Source organism: Eleutherodactylus coqui, chromosome 1, assembly GCF_035609145.1.
Source record: "Eleutherodactylus coqui strain aEleCoq1 chromosome 1, aEleCoq1.hap1, whole genome shotgun sequence".
NCBI lineage: Eukaryota > Metazoa > Chordata > Amphibia > Anura > Eleutherodactylidae > Eleutherodactylus > Eleutherodactylus coqui.
In genome coordinates, this window is record NC_089837.1 from 39,531,964 (window position 1) to 39,546,326 (window position 14,363).

The following is a 14,363-nucleotide window of genomic DNA, read 5'->3' on the forward strand; positions in this document are numbered from 1 at the left end:
CCTCATCTCAATCCACCACCCAGCCCATGCCCTCTGCTGATAAAATCAGATTAAGCACCCTCAATCTCTCATTACTGCCTTTTTTATTAAACATCAGCAATTGTATTCCAGAAGTGCAATCAGTGCTATTAGTAAGTATAACTGTTGTACTTGTTGTTAAATCAGACTCATAGCTTTCTAGTGGTTCACTTTGCTGAATGCAACTGCAAACAAACGATGTCTACTAAACTATTCCATTTAGCATTGAAAATAAGTAAATAAAAACAAGTAAACAAAAATAAAAAAATAAATCTTGTTTATTATATAGCGCCAACTTATTCTGCAGCTTTCAGCTAAGCTGTTTATTACCCCCCACCAAGCTGGGTACTCATTTTACCGACCTCAGAAGAATGGAAGGCTGAGTCAACCTTGAGCTGGCTACCTGAACCGTGTGGGGATTGAACTTGCAACCTTCAGGTCATGAGCGAGAGCTTAGGACTGCATTTCTGCTGCCTTGAGACTCTGCGCTAAACATATAACAGCTATGGATGCTCAAAGGACACTCTCTTGGCATCCAATGAGTAAATGGAGCTCTATGGATAGATTGTTTGATGTGTATAGCAAATGAAAGGCTCTAATCTGATGAGAAAAGGGTGATTATACCTACCCGATAATCGAGTTTCCAGGAGTCTCCATGACAGCACCACCTGAGATCGCCTTCCTCCTGATAGGACAGGAACACACCGAGAGGTTAAAATCTCCCCCCCGTCCCCCCTTCCTCAGTGTATTTTAACGAAACTGCCAGGGTAGGAGCTAACTTAAATTTCTTTACCTATCTGGTATATGTAAAATTTTATTTATTATTTATTTATTATTATTATTTTTTTTGGGGGGGGGGAGGGAATGTACGGGTACTGTCGTGGAGACTCCTGGAAACCCGATTATCGGGTAGGTATAATCACCCTTTTCCCAGGTCGTCTCCACGACAGCACCACCTGAGACGTACCAACTAAAGCTATTTTTAGGGTGGGATTGCCGCCGAGAGGACTTTACGACCGAAGGTCATGTCCTCATCAAGTTGCACTTTTACCCTATAATGTCTGACAAAAGTGTGTGGCTTCTTCCACACTGTTGCCTTGCACACTTGTTCCACAGATGCCGAGCTATGCTCGGCCCATGAAGTCGCTACTGCCCTTGTGGAGTGGGCTTTAAGAGCCGCGGGGTCCTCTTTCCCCAGGGTCCTATATGATTCGCTAATGGCCAGGCGGATCCACCGGGCTATAGAGCTTTTAGCTGCTTTTTTCCCCTTGTTAGGGCCTGAGAATTGGACGAACAGGTTGTCGTCCTGCCTCCATGGACCTATGGCCTCGATATACTTCAGGACCGCTCTCCTGATGTCTAAGCAATTTAGGGCTCTCTCCTTCTCGTTTTTTGGGTTATTAAAGAATGAGGGGATTACTATGTTCTGTGCCCTATGGAATGGTGACACTACTTTAGGAAAGAAGGTCGGGTCCGTTTTGAAGACTAATTTGGTGTTATTTTGAGGAGCGGGTGGCGGATGGACAGGGCTTGTAGCTCACTAACCCGTCTAGCTGAGGAAATGGCCACTAGGAAAAATTGTTTTAATTGTGAGCGTTCTTATTGAGAGCCCCTCAATTGGTTCGAAGTGTTCCGCCAACATAGCCCCCAAGACCAAATTTAAGTTCTAGTCTGGACATATATTAGTAGGTCTAGGTCGCAACCTATCTGCCGCCGTCAGGAATCTACTGATCCACCTATCTCACGCTAGCTTAGTATCGAAAAGGGCGCTAAGGGCTGCCGTCTGGACCCTTAGGGTGCTCGGGGAGAGGCCCATGTCCAGTCCCTCCTGCAGGAAGTCCAGGATTAATGGGATGTCAGCACCGCTGCTTGAGGAGTCCTTTCCCTGTCTCCAAGAGATAAACCTCTTCCAGATCTTTTGGTAGATGCGGTTTGTTGTCTCTTTTCTACTTGCCAATAGTGTCCTGACTACCTTGTCTGAGAATCCTCTGCCTCTAATTATGGATTCTTCAGTATCCAGGCTGTCAAGTGGAGTCTGCTTATATCGGGATGGTTCAGAGGCCCCTGTGTTAGAAGACTCGCGTGAGCAGGAAGGGTGACAGGCTCCTGGATGCTCAGGTTCTTTAGAAGGCTGAACCAGCTCCTCCTTGGCCAAAAGGGAGCCGCTAGGATCAGGGTGCATGCCTGTGACCTGAAGTGCTGCAATACCCTTGGGATTAGTGGAATTGGGGGAAAAGCGTACACCAGTTCTCCTCCCCAATCCTGGCTCAGGGCGTCCACTGCTGTTGGCCGGTCCTCCGGTCTGAGGGTGAAGAAGTTCTCTACTTTGGCGTTTTGTCTGGATGCGAACAGGTCCAGTTGTGGGAGACCCCACCTGTCCGTCATGATCCGGAATGCCTCCTGGGATAGAGACTATTCCCCTGGGTCTATACGCCTTCGGCTGAGGAAATCTGCCCTCTGATTCAGGGATCCCTTCAAGTGTACTGCCGATAATGAGAGGATGCGGCCTTCCGCCCAGCGAAAGATTCTTTGTGAGATGCTTTGTAGAGCTGGCGACCTCGTGCCCCCCTGATGCCGAATATGGGCGACTGCCGTGACATTGTCTGATAGCACTCTTATGTGCTGGTTTTTTACCGCATCCCCAGGTGCTGGAGGGCCTTCCAGATCGCCTGCAGCTCTCTGTAGTTCAAGGACTGGTGTTTCATCTCCTGCGGCCATGGACCCTGTAGGAGCTTGTCTCCGATGTGCGCCACCCATCCCCAGGAGCTTGCGTCGGTCGTGACCTGCGTGGCCGGATTCTGCATCCAGTGGACCCCCCTTCGCAGATTCCCTGGGGAAGTCCACCAGCCTAAGGATACCTTCACTGAGTTCCTTATCTGCATTCTTCTCTCTAGCGAGGATTGCTTGCCGTCCCATGCCGCGAGAACTGCTGCTTGCAGAGATCTGGTGTGCGCCTGAGCCCATGCCACCCCCGGGATGCATGATGTTAGGCTTCCCAGGAAGGACATAGCCTCCCGGATTGAGCATGACCGTCTTTGAAGGAAGGATTCTACCATCTGTCAGATCTTGTGCGCTTTTGACTCGGGGAGAAAAGAGCATGGAGTTTCTGAATCTAGTGTTATGCCTAGAAACACCTTTTCCCTGCTGGGGTCTAGGCTGGACTTCTCCCAATTTATTATCCATCCTAAAAATTGTAGTAGGTTGAGCACCGTTGTCAGGTTTTCTGCTAGGAGTTCTCTGGACTCGACTATAATTAAGATGTCGTCCTGGTAGGGGACTATGAGAATCGACCTTTGCCTTAGGTAGGCTGCGACCTCCGCCATGATTTTCGTGAAAATGCGGGGTGCCGAGGAGATTCCGAAGGGCAGGCATCTGAATTGGAGATGTCTTGTCCTCTTGCCCATCTCTAGCGCGAACCTTAGGTATTTTCATGAGTCCTTGTGGATTGGTACATGAAAATAGGCGTCCTTCAAGTCGATCGATGCCATGTAGGCTCCCTTGGGGATCAACCTCACTGCTGAAGTGATTGATTCCATCCTGAACTTTCGGTATTTGACAAAGATGTTCAGGGGTTTTAGATTTATTATCATGCATGAGCCCCCCCCTGGTTTTTCTATTAGGAAGAGTCTGGAGTAATGCCCCCAGGTCTCTTCTCTCTGTGGCACGAAGGACACTGCTTTTAGACGTTGTAGGTCCCGAACCGCCTGCTGGAGCGGGTGCAGTTGCTGTGCTGGACCTCTGGTAGTGACATATCTTCTCCTGGGGAGGGACACCAGTTCGATTCGGTATCCCTGCTGCAGGATCTCCGGGATCCATGGGCTCCTGCACACTGAGGCCCACCGATCCACGAAGCTCTGCAGCCTCGCCCCCACTGGGATGGCGTCAGGGCTTCTGCTTGGCTGGATCCCCCTGGTGAGGGTTGAAGAGGAAGTACCTCCCTCTGCCCCCCTTGGGGTAACTCCAGCGGCCCGTCTTGCCCTTGCCTCTATATGGTTCCGGCTGCTGGGCTGGGGCCCGGAAGAAGGTCTTCCCTTTATACTGTTTCTCTTCCGGGAATCCTTTCCTTTTGTCTGATGCCTTTTCTAGGATCTTGTCCAGATCCGGACCGAAGAGGAACTGGCCGTGAAAAGGGAGCGAGCATAATTTATTTTTTGAAGCCAGGTCGCCTGACCATGACTTCAGCCACAGAACTCTTCTGGCAGAGTTGGTTAGGGCCGTTGTTTTTGCCGAGAGTTTCACAGACTCCGCCGCTGCGTCTGCCAAAAAATTACATAGTAACATAGTATGTAAGGCTGAATGAAGACAATGTCCATCTAGTCCAGCCTGTCTATCCTCCTGTGTTGATCCAGAGAAAGGCAAAAAACCCCAAGGGCAGAAACCAATTTAGCCCTTTTGGGGAAAAAATTCCTTCCCGACTCCCTAATGGCAATCAGACTGTTCCCTGGATCAACCCCTAATAGTTCCTACCTGCCTGTATACCCGGATTGACAATTAACCTAAGACTTGTATCCTATAATGTCCTTCCTCTCCAGAAAGACATCAAGTCCCCTTTTAAACTCCTCTATGGATTTTGCCATCACCACTTCCTCCGGCAGAGAGTTCCACAGTCTAACTGCTCTTACAGTAAAGAATCCCCTTCTATGTTGGTGATGAAACCTACTTTCCTCTAATCGTAGCGGATGTCCTCTTGTTACCGTCGCGGTCCTGGGTGTAAACAGATCTTGGGAGAGATCCTTGTATTGTCCCCCCATGTACTTATACATGGTTATTTGATCACCTCTTAGCCGTCTTTTTTCCAGGGTGAATAATCCCAATTTGGATAGCCTCTCTGGGTATTCCAGTCCCTTCATTCCATGTATTAGTTTAGTGGCCATTTTCAGTATGGGGAGGGAATCTATAATTTGTTCCCTCGGTGTTTTATTTGAGATATGCAGCTCCAGCTGCTCTAGCCATACCTCCAGGGTTCTATCGACACACGTGGCTGCGACCCCTGGTCTGAGCATACTGGCGGCTGCCTCCCAGGATCTTCTTAATAGGCCCTCTGCCTTCCGATCCATTGGATCTCTCAGTTGTGTGGCGTCTTCAAAGGGCAAGGTTGTCCTTTTAGCCACCTCAGCCACTGGGACGTCCACCCTGGGTATTTCTTCCCAGCTTGAGCATACCCCCTCCTCAAATGGGTAGCGTCTCCTAACTCCCCTAGAGGAGAAGGATCCCGTGTCGGGTTTCTTCCACTCTTTATGTATCAGTTTGGATATATTGTTGTGGACCGGGAAGGTATGTTTCCGCCACTCCCCCAATCCCCCAAAGACCTCGTCTTGTATGGTGCGGGGTTCCTTGGGTTCTTCCATCTTTAACGTGGCTCTAACGGATTTTATAAGCTCCGTTAGGTCTTCTCTGTGGAAGAGGTATTTTTTATAGTCCTCTTCTTCTGAGGACTCCTCGAACACCAGCTCTTCTGGTTCTGATTCCGAACTCTCTTCAGAGTCTGAGTGCTCCTCTGGGCTATATGCCTTCCTCCGGCGTTTCGCCCCTGATGCCCCCGTTGGTGGCGTTTTTGGAGTCGTCAGGGCTGACCGTAATTCCTCTCGGACAAGCTTCCTGACGTCCTCGAGGAATCCCCCCGATTCCTCCTTGACTAGTTTGGCTACGCATGTTTTGCATAATGACCTCACATGCGAAGCCGGTAGTCTTGCGCCGCATTCTGCGCATTTTTTCGCCTTGGATCTGGGAGGGGCATCCTTTTTATCCCCCTGGCAGATAAAAAATTTTTGCGCATAAGGATGCAACATTCACAAATATCATACACGAATATGCATGCCTTGTTTCGCCCCACTGGCTACTTACGGTTGCTGCGGCTGAACATTCCGCAACCTCTGGTGCTGGAGCACTCATGTCTTTAATACTGGTGCTGCAGACACTTTTGGGGCAGTAAGCCATATACTCACTGAGTGGCTTTTAGTTGCTCAGCGCCATCTTCTCTCAGGTTCCTTTTAATTTTTTTGAATTTGGCGCCTTTAATTTTAAGCCCCGCCCCCTCCGAGCATCGGCCGAGCCTGCCGCGATGACGTCATCGCGCTCGTCACGTGACGCGGCGCCCGCCCCCCTCCGTGCTCGTTAAGGGGAAGCAGGAAGCGCCGTGCTCGGTCCTAAGCCGGCGTCTGAGGAGAGCTGGAGCCCCGCTTTGAACCCCCCATGGGCCGCCGCGGGAGGAACCTGGCCCGGGGGAACCACCCCATGTGGTGTCGGGAGTCGTTCTGCTGGAAGGGAGGGCAGGCTGGACCACTGCCCTCCGATCCGCCGGTAAGACCTTCAGGCTGGCGTCTCCACCAGCTCCTCTCGGTGATCCTGCCTCCTGGCAGGACAGGAAAACACTGAGGAAGGGGGGACGGGGGGGGGGGGGGGGATTTTAACCTCTCGGTGTGTTCCTGTCCTATCAGGAGGAAGGCGATCTCAGGTGCGTGGAGACGACCTGGGAAAGAGAATACATTGTGAAGCTTCTACATTACACGTCATTTCTTACATGTGTGTATCAATGCAGCAGACTGTGTTAAATGGATTGTCTAGTGGCTAATTAAAAATAAAAGCATTTTCTTTTTTTTAAATGAACTCAGAGACTGTTAACAAATAAATAAACAAACCACAATACACCTATGGCGCCCCCTAGGCTTTGCTCACTTACGGGCACAGCTAGTCACATGCCGCCTAAGGTCCCTTTTATATGGGACAATCTGTCGGGCGCAGATGCCCAACAGGTCAACTCAGCAATGATCGTTCTTGGAGGAAGAGCGGGCCGGGGATTGCTCCATCTGCCCGCCTCAATTCACAGTAAACAGGCAGTCGTACATGGATGAATGACTGCCTGTTTACACGGGACAATGCATGATTTAGTTTTCTACAAGCAGAAACTGAACAACGAATGAGAATCGAATTAATTCTCATTCGTCGTTCAGCTCAGGCATGCATTTACACTGAACGATTTATCATCCTGTGTAAGGGCCTCAAGCACGTGGCCTCGACCACCAATCACCGATGTCAGCCATAGAAATGCTAAAGCCAGTGACTGGCCACAGTGGTCTTATGCTTAGTCCAGTAGTAAGAGCAGCATCAGAGGTGTAACTTGACAATCCATACAATCAAGAGGACTTCAAAATCAGATAGCAATTTTCTTTTTATTCCAAGGTCATGACAGGAACCTTTCGACCCACCCTCTGGGTCTTTCTCAAGCTGATTAAGAAAGCCTGAGAAAGACCCAGAGGGTGGGTCAAAACGTTGTTGTCATGACCTTGGAATAAAAAGAAAATTGTTATCTGATTTTGAAGTCATCTTGATTGTATGGATTGTCAAGTTACACCTTGGATGCTGCTCTTACTAGTGAACTAAGTGGATTTCTTTGGGATACGACTCTAGTCCGGATTTGAAGCCTGCATCATTCCACTCCACCCACAGTATTAGGAATTGGTAAGTGCCGCTGGCTGCTTGTTTTTTTATTGTATGTGGTCTTATGCTTAGATGGCATAAGTCCAGCCATGCCCAGAAGTGAGCAGAGACCAGGGGGGACACCATGGGTGATTATTATTATTTTGTCAGTAGTCACTGAGTTTCTAAAAAAAATAAAGGTAGCCACTGAATAACCCCCAAAAAATGCCAATATAATAAAGTTGTATAAAAAAAAAAATTATTCTTACCTTGTGATATAAGAGGCTGGTGGTTTTCCATCTTTACATCCTCGTACAGATCCTTGTGTCCTTCTAAATACTCCCACTCCTCCATGGAGAGATAGACAGCGACATCCTGACACCTTTTAGGAACCTGACAACACAATGATACCGTCATTACCCAGACTCCTCTAGTGCTGTTACTGTATAATTACCCAGCATTCCCAGCAGTGTCACCTCTCCAGTCAGCAGCTCAGTGATCTTGTTGGTCAGTTCTAGGATCTTCTGCTCGTGTATCGGTAAGTGAGGAGGAGCCTCTATGATGGGGCTCTGGCTCCTGCTCCATCCTCCTGACTCATGGAGATGGCTGTTGGGAGTCGTACCATCACCCGATGTCTTCTTCACTATTGTGTAATCCTGTGTATGGAGAGAGACATGTAGAGAACTGAACCCAGTATTCCTCCATTAGCAGAAAGGGAGAGATTATAATACCGCTCTATAGTGGTCTGCTGAGATCACATCCGGAATACTGGGGCTTATTTACTATTCATAATACTATAATTTTCTGGTGCAGGTTACACCAGAAAACTGTCTTACATGCTTCGGACACATTTATCATGTGTTTTTAAGACACCTTTGGACAGTTTTTCTGGTTTCTGGAAAAAAGGGGTGTGACCCAAATTGCCATGAATTACACCCATATTTTGGTGCAGTTTTTGCCATAAACTCAGTTAACTAATAGGTGGTCTAAACCTAGCCTAAAAATACAACAGATGTAGCATTGAGTGTTAAATCTGGCACATTTTAAAACTGTCTAGTCTATGTTTGCTCTGTCTAACTTGTAGACAGTAATAGTAATTAAGCCCTATTGTGTTCAACTCTGGAGACCTCACTTAAAGAAAACATTGATAAACTAGAACAAGATACAAGAATGGTGGAAGATCTAAAGCATAATCACCATTTTTCTGCAGTCCTTAGACTGGTTTCACACCGGGCGGATAAAACCCAAAGCAAGTAAATGACTGTAAACCTGTATATTATATATATATCCATTCTAAGTGAAAAATAAAAAGAAAGTATAGGAGAAGCCTAGATGGACCATCGGTTGTCCCCCTGCTGTTTTATCTTCTGTGATTCTATATAGAAACTAGTGGTAAGTTCCAAGTCTCCGGGCCGAACCCTGGCCATGTGATCCTGCTGGCTCCTGGCTGTTCTTCCTCCTCATTACAAGGAGCCTACTTAGGGCTAATTCCCACAGATGTATTTTTGCCCCATTTAAGGCTTTCTGCCACGGAATTCTGCAGCGTGAAAGAAATCTCGGCATGTTTTAATTGCTGCGGAAAATGTAGTCAATGGAAGCCGTCCGTCACGCGATACTTCCCTGTGAGCACAGTGAAAGTATCACATGACTATGCGTTATCACCCACCACCGGAGCATCATGCGCTGCACTGTACATGCGCGCCGGCTCTCCAGACGGGACTCGTGCGGCCGATCCGGAGAGCTGAGTATGGGATCTTTGGGGGGCGGCCGTGTTGGACTCTGCTGCAATATTCCATTGGCGGAGTCCAACACGGCCGTGGGCAGGAGGCCTTACCATTCTCATTGCTCCTACAGCATTACTATTAGCTCATTGGTTCCCACCATACAGAACTGACCATGTTGGTGGCCAATCTTCACATTCTCTGCTGTTCAGTTCTTTAGTTCTCCCTCACTTGGAAGGTCTGGAAGCCGTTATATAGGACACTGGATTGTTCCTATTACTTCCTACAATGGATTTGCTCTTCCCTTAGTCTATGTTCACTCCTGCATTCTGGGGTTCTGTTTTCCTGCTCTGTTATAGGAATAGCAAAGGAGAATCCCCTGCAAAACGCATCTCTCTCATGGCGGAACCGAATATTTTACTACAGGACTTTTACTTCTGGCATTTTATATGACGGAACCTCCAAACGCAAATGTGAAGATCTCAGTCTGACCTAATACAATAAAGACAATAGAAATATAGAAAACTTTACCTCTCCGGTTAGCAGGGAGATGATCTCCAAGGTGAAGTTGAATATTCTCGTGGTAATCTCATTGTTCTTCTGCATCTTCAGTGGGTCATTCATGCGGACCATTTTGGATGAGAACATGAGAGAACTGGAGGAACTGGAGGGTTTTAGTAATGCCGGCCCTTTATGAGAAAGCAAATGTTCTACATCATATAGTCATCATCATCATGTGTGATATACAGAGCCTCAATTATTAAGCATTGAGAGAAACAGCTTCTTAGAGCCTTCACATGTCATATAGAGGGATTCCCTGCACATCCACACACAGTGACTGGCAATTTTATTAGAGCCACAGGCCCTTCCATGATTGCAGCTTCTTGTATGGAAATTATACCTGTGGCTTTGAAATCTACACCCACTAGTTCAGAGAGACAGAGAAGACATCCTGATCCCTATGTGTACAGTGTAAGGAGACATCATAGCAGCAGTCTACACCCACCAGCTCAGAGATAGAGAAGAGATCCTGCTCCCTATGTGTACAGGGTAAGGAGACATCATAGCAGCAGTCTACACCCACCAGCTCAGAGATGGAAAAGACATCCTGCTCCCTATGTGTACAGTGTAAGGAGACATCATAGCAGCAGTCTACACCCACCAGCCCAAAGATGCAGAAGAGATCCTGCTCCCTATGTGTACAGTGTAAGGAGACATCAGAGCAGCAGTCTACACCCACCAGCTCAGAGATAAAGAAGACATCTTGCTCTGCTATGTGTACAGTGTAAGGAGACCTCATAGCAGCAGTCTACACCCACCAGCTCAGAGATGGAGAAGAGATCCTGCTTCCTATGTGTACAGTGTATGGAGACATCATAGCAACAGTCTACACCCACCAGCTCAGAGATAAAGAAGAGATCCTGTTGCCTATGTGTACAGTGTAAGGAGACATCATAGCAGCAGTCTACACCCACCAGCTCAGAGATGGAGAAGAGATCCTAATCCATGTGTGTACAGTGTAAGGAGACATCATAGCAGCAGTCTACATCCACCAGCTCAGAGATGGAGAAGACATCCGGCTCCCTATGTGTACAGTGTAAGGAGACATCATAGCAGCAGTCTACAACCACCAGCTCAGAGATGGAGAAGACATCCTGCTCCCTATGTGTACAGTGTAAGGAGACATCATAGCAGCAGTCTACACTCACCAGCTCTGAGATGGAGAAGACATCCTGCTCCCTATGTGTACAGTGTAAAGAGACATCATAGCAGCAGTCTACACCCACCGACTCAGAGATAGAGAAGAGATGCTACTCTCCTATGTCTGCAGTGTATGGGGATATCATAGCAGCAGTCTACACCTACCAGCTCAGAGATGGAGAAGACATTCTGCTCTGCTATCTGTACAGTGTATATAGACATTATAGTAGCAGTCCACACCCAGCAGCTCAGAGATAGAGAAGAGATCCTGTCCCCTATGTGTACAGTGTATGGAGACATCATAGCAGCAGTCTACACCCACCAGCTCAGAGATAGAGAAGAGATCCTGTCCCCTATGTGTACAGTGTATGGAGACATCATAGCAGCAGTCTACACCCACCAGCTCAGAGATAGAGAAGAGATCCTGCTCCCTATGTGTACAGTGTAAGGAGACATCATAGCAGCAGTCTTCACCCACCAGCTCAGAAATGGAGAAGACATCCTGCTCCCTATGTGTGCAGTGTATGGAGACATCATAGCAGCAGTCTACACCCACCAGCTCAGAGATAGAGAAGAGATCCTGCTCCCCTATGTGTACAGTGTAAGGAGACATCATAGCAGCAGTCTACATCCACCAGCTCAGAGATGGAGAAGACATCCGGCTCCCTATGTGTATAGAGACATCATAGCAGCAGTCTACACCCACCAGCTCAGAGATGGAGAAGAGATCCTGCTCCCTATGTGTACAGTGTAAGGAGACATCATAGCAGCAGTCTACACTCACCAGCTCAGAGATGGAGAAGAGATCCTGCTCCCTATGTGTACAGTGTAAGGAGACATCATAGCAGCAGTCTACAACCACCAGCTCAGAGATGGAGAAGAGATCCTGCTCCCTATGTGTACAGTGTAAGGAGACATCATAGCAGCAGTCTACACTCACCAGCTCTGAGATGGAGAAGACATCCTGCTCCCTATGTGTACAGTGTAAGGAGACATCATAGCAGCAGTCTACACCCACCGACTCAGAGATAGAGAAGAGATGCTGCTCTCCTGTGTCTGCAGTGTATGGAGATATCATAGCAGCAGTCTACACCTACCAGCTCAGAGATGGAGAAGACATTCTGCTCTGCTATCTGTACAGTGTATATAGACATTATAGTAGCAGTCTACACCCAGCAGCTCAGAGATAGAGAAGAGATCCTGCTCCCTATGTGTACAGTGTAAGGAGACATCATAGCAGCAGTCTACTCCCACCAGCTCAGAGATAAAGAAGAGATCCTGCTCCCCTATGTGTACAGTGTATGGAGACATCATAGCAGCAGTCTACACCCACCAGCTCAGAGATGGAGAAGAGATACTGCTCCCTATGTGTACAGTGTATGGAGACATCATAGCAGCAGTCTACACCCACCAGCTCAGAGATGGAGAAGAGATACTGCTCTCCTATGTGTACAGTGTATGGAGCCATCATAGCAGCAGTCTACACCCACCAGCTCAGGGATGGAGAAGAGATACTGCTCTCCTATGTGTACAGTGTATGGAGCCATCATAGCAGCAGTCTACACCCACCAGCTCAGAGATGCAGAAGAGATCCTGCTCCCTATGTGTACAGTGTATGGAGACATCATAGCAGCAGTCTACACCCAACAGCTCAGAGATAGAGAAGAGATCCTGCTCCCTATGTGTACAGTGTATGGAGACATCATAGCAGCAGCCTACACCCACCAGCTCAGAGATGGAGAAGACATCCTGCTCTGCTATGTGTACAATGTATGGAGACATCATAACAACAGTCTACACCCACCAGCTCAGAGATGGAAAAGAGATCCTGCTCCCTATGTGTACAGTGTATGGAGACATCATAGCAGCAGTCTACACCCACCAGCTCAGAGAGATAGAGAAGAGATCCTGCTCCCCTATGTGTACACCCACCAGCTCAGAGATGGAGAAGAGATACTGCTCTCCTATGTGTACAGTGTATGGAGACCTCATAGCAGCAGTCTACACCCACCAGCTCAGAGATGGAGAAGACATCCTGCTCCCTATGTGTACAGTGTATGGAGACATCATAGCAGCAGTCTACACCCACCAGCTCAGAGATGGAGAAGAGATCCTGCTCTCCCATGTGTACAGTGTATGGAGACATCATAGCAGCAGTCTACACCCACCAGCTCAGAGATGTAGAACAGATCCTGCTCCCTATGTGTACAGTGTATGGAGACATCATAGCAGCAGTCTACACCCACCTGCTCAGAGATAGAGAAGAGATCCTGCTCCCTATGTGTACAGTGTATGGAGACATCATAACAGCAGTCTACACCCACCAGCTCAGAGATGGAGAAGAGATCCTGCCCTCCTATGTGTACAGTGTACGGAGACATCATAGCAGCAGTCTACACCCACCAGCTCAGAGATGGAGAAGAGATCCTGCTCCCTATGTGTACAGTGTATGGAGACATCATAGCAGCAGTCTACACCTAGCAGCTCAGAGATGGAGAAGAGATCCTGCTCCCCTATGTGTACAGTGTATGGTGATATCATAGCAGCAGTCTACACCCACCAGCTCAGAGATAGAGAAGAGATCCTGCTCCCTATGTGTACAGTGTAAGGAGACATCATAGCAACAGTCTACACCCACCAGCTCAGAGATAGAGAAGAGATCCTGCTCTCCTATGTGTGCAGTGTATGGAGACATCATAGCAGCAGTCTACACCCACCAGCTCAGAGAGATGGAGAAGACATCCTGCTCCCTATGTGTACAGTGTATGGTGATATCATAGCAGCAGTCTACACCCACCAGCTCAGAGATAGAGAAGAGATCCTGCTCCCTATGTGTGTACAGTGTATGGAGACATCATAGCAGCAGTCTACACCCACCAGCTCAGAGATAGAGAAGAGATCCTGCTCTCCTATGTGTGCAGTGTATGGAGACATCATAGCAGCAGTCTACACCCACCAGCTCAGAGAGATGGAGAAGACATCCTGCTCCCTATGTGTACAGGGTAAGGAGACATAGCAGCAGTCTACACCCACCAGCTCAGAGATAGAGAAGAGATCCTGCTCTCCTATGTGTACAGTGTATGTAGACCTCATAGCAGCAGTCTACACCCACCAGATCAGAGATAGAGAAGAGATCCTGCTCTCCTATGTGTGCAGTGTATGGAGACATCATAGCTGCAGTCTACTCCCACCAGCTCAGGGATAGAGAAGAGATCCTGCTCCCTATGTGTACAGTGTATGGAGACATCATAGCAGCAGTCTACACCCACCAGCTCAGAGATAGAGAAGAGATCCTGCTCCCTATGTGTACAGTGTATGGAGACATCATAGCAGCAGTCTACACCCACCAGCTCAGAGAAAACTGATAATTAGAGTTGGAAGTGGGAATTAGAGATTGAGCCTGTAGGGGGGGAGGGGGCTGGTGATAAATGCCATATACATGATATATAATGGCCAGATACAGTATTATTTCCCCTGTACACACACTGCAGCTTATTCCAAAAAGTC

At 48.1% G+C, this 14,363-nt stretch overlaps 1 protein-coding gene across 1 annotated transcript in view; it reads right to left on the bottom strand.

The window, feature by feature from the left end:
• The window catches only part of LOC136612439 (zinc finger protein 721-like), a 564,334-nt gene that overhangs the window by 369,375 nt on the left and 180,596 nt on the right, over positions 1–14,363 (bottom strand). The window contains exon 3 of the mRNA XM_066592832.1: positions 7,911–8,090. Within this exon, the coding sequence (XP_066448929.1) occupies positions 7,911–8,090 (180 nt within the window). The remainder of the gene's footprint in view (positions 1–7,910; positions 8,091–14,363) is intronic.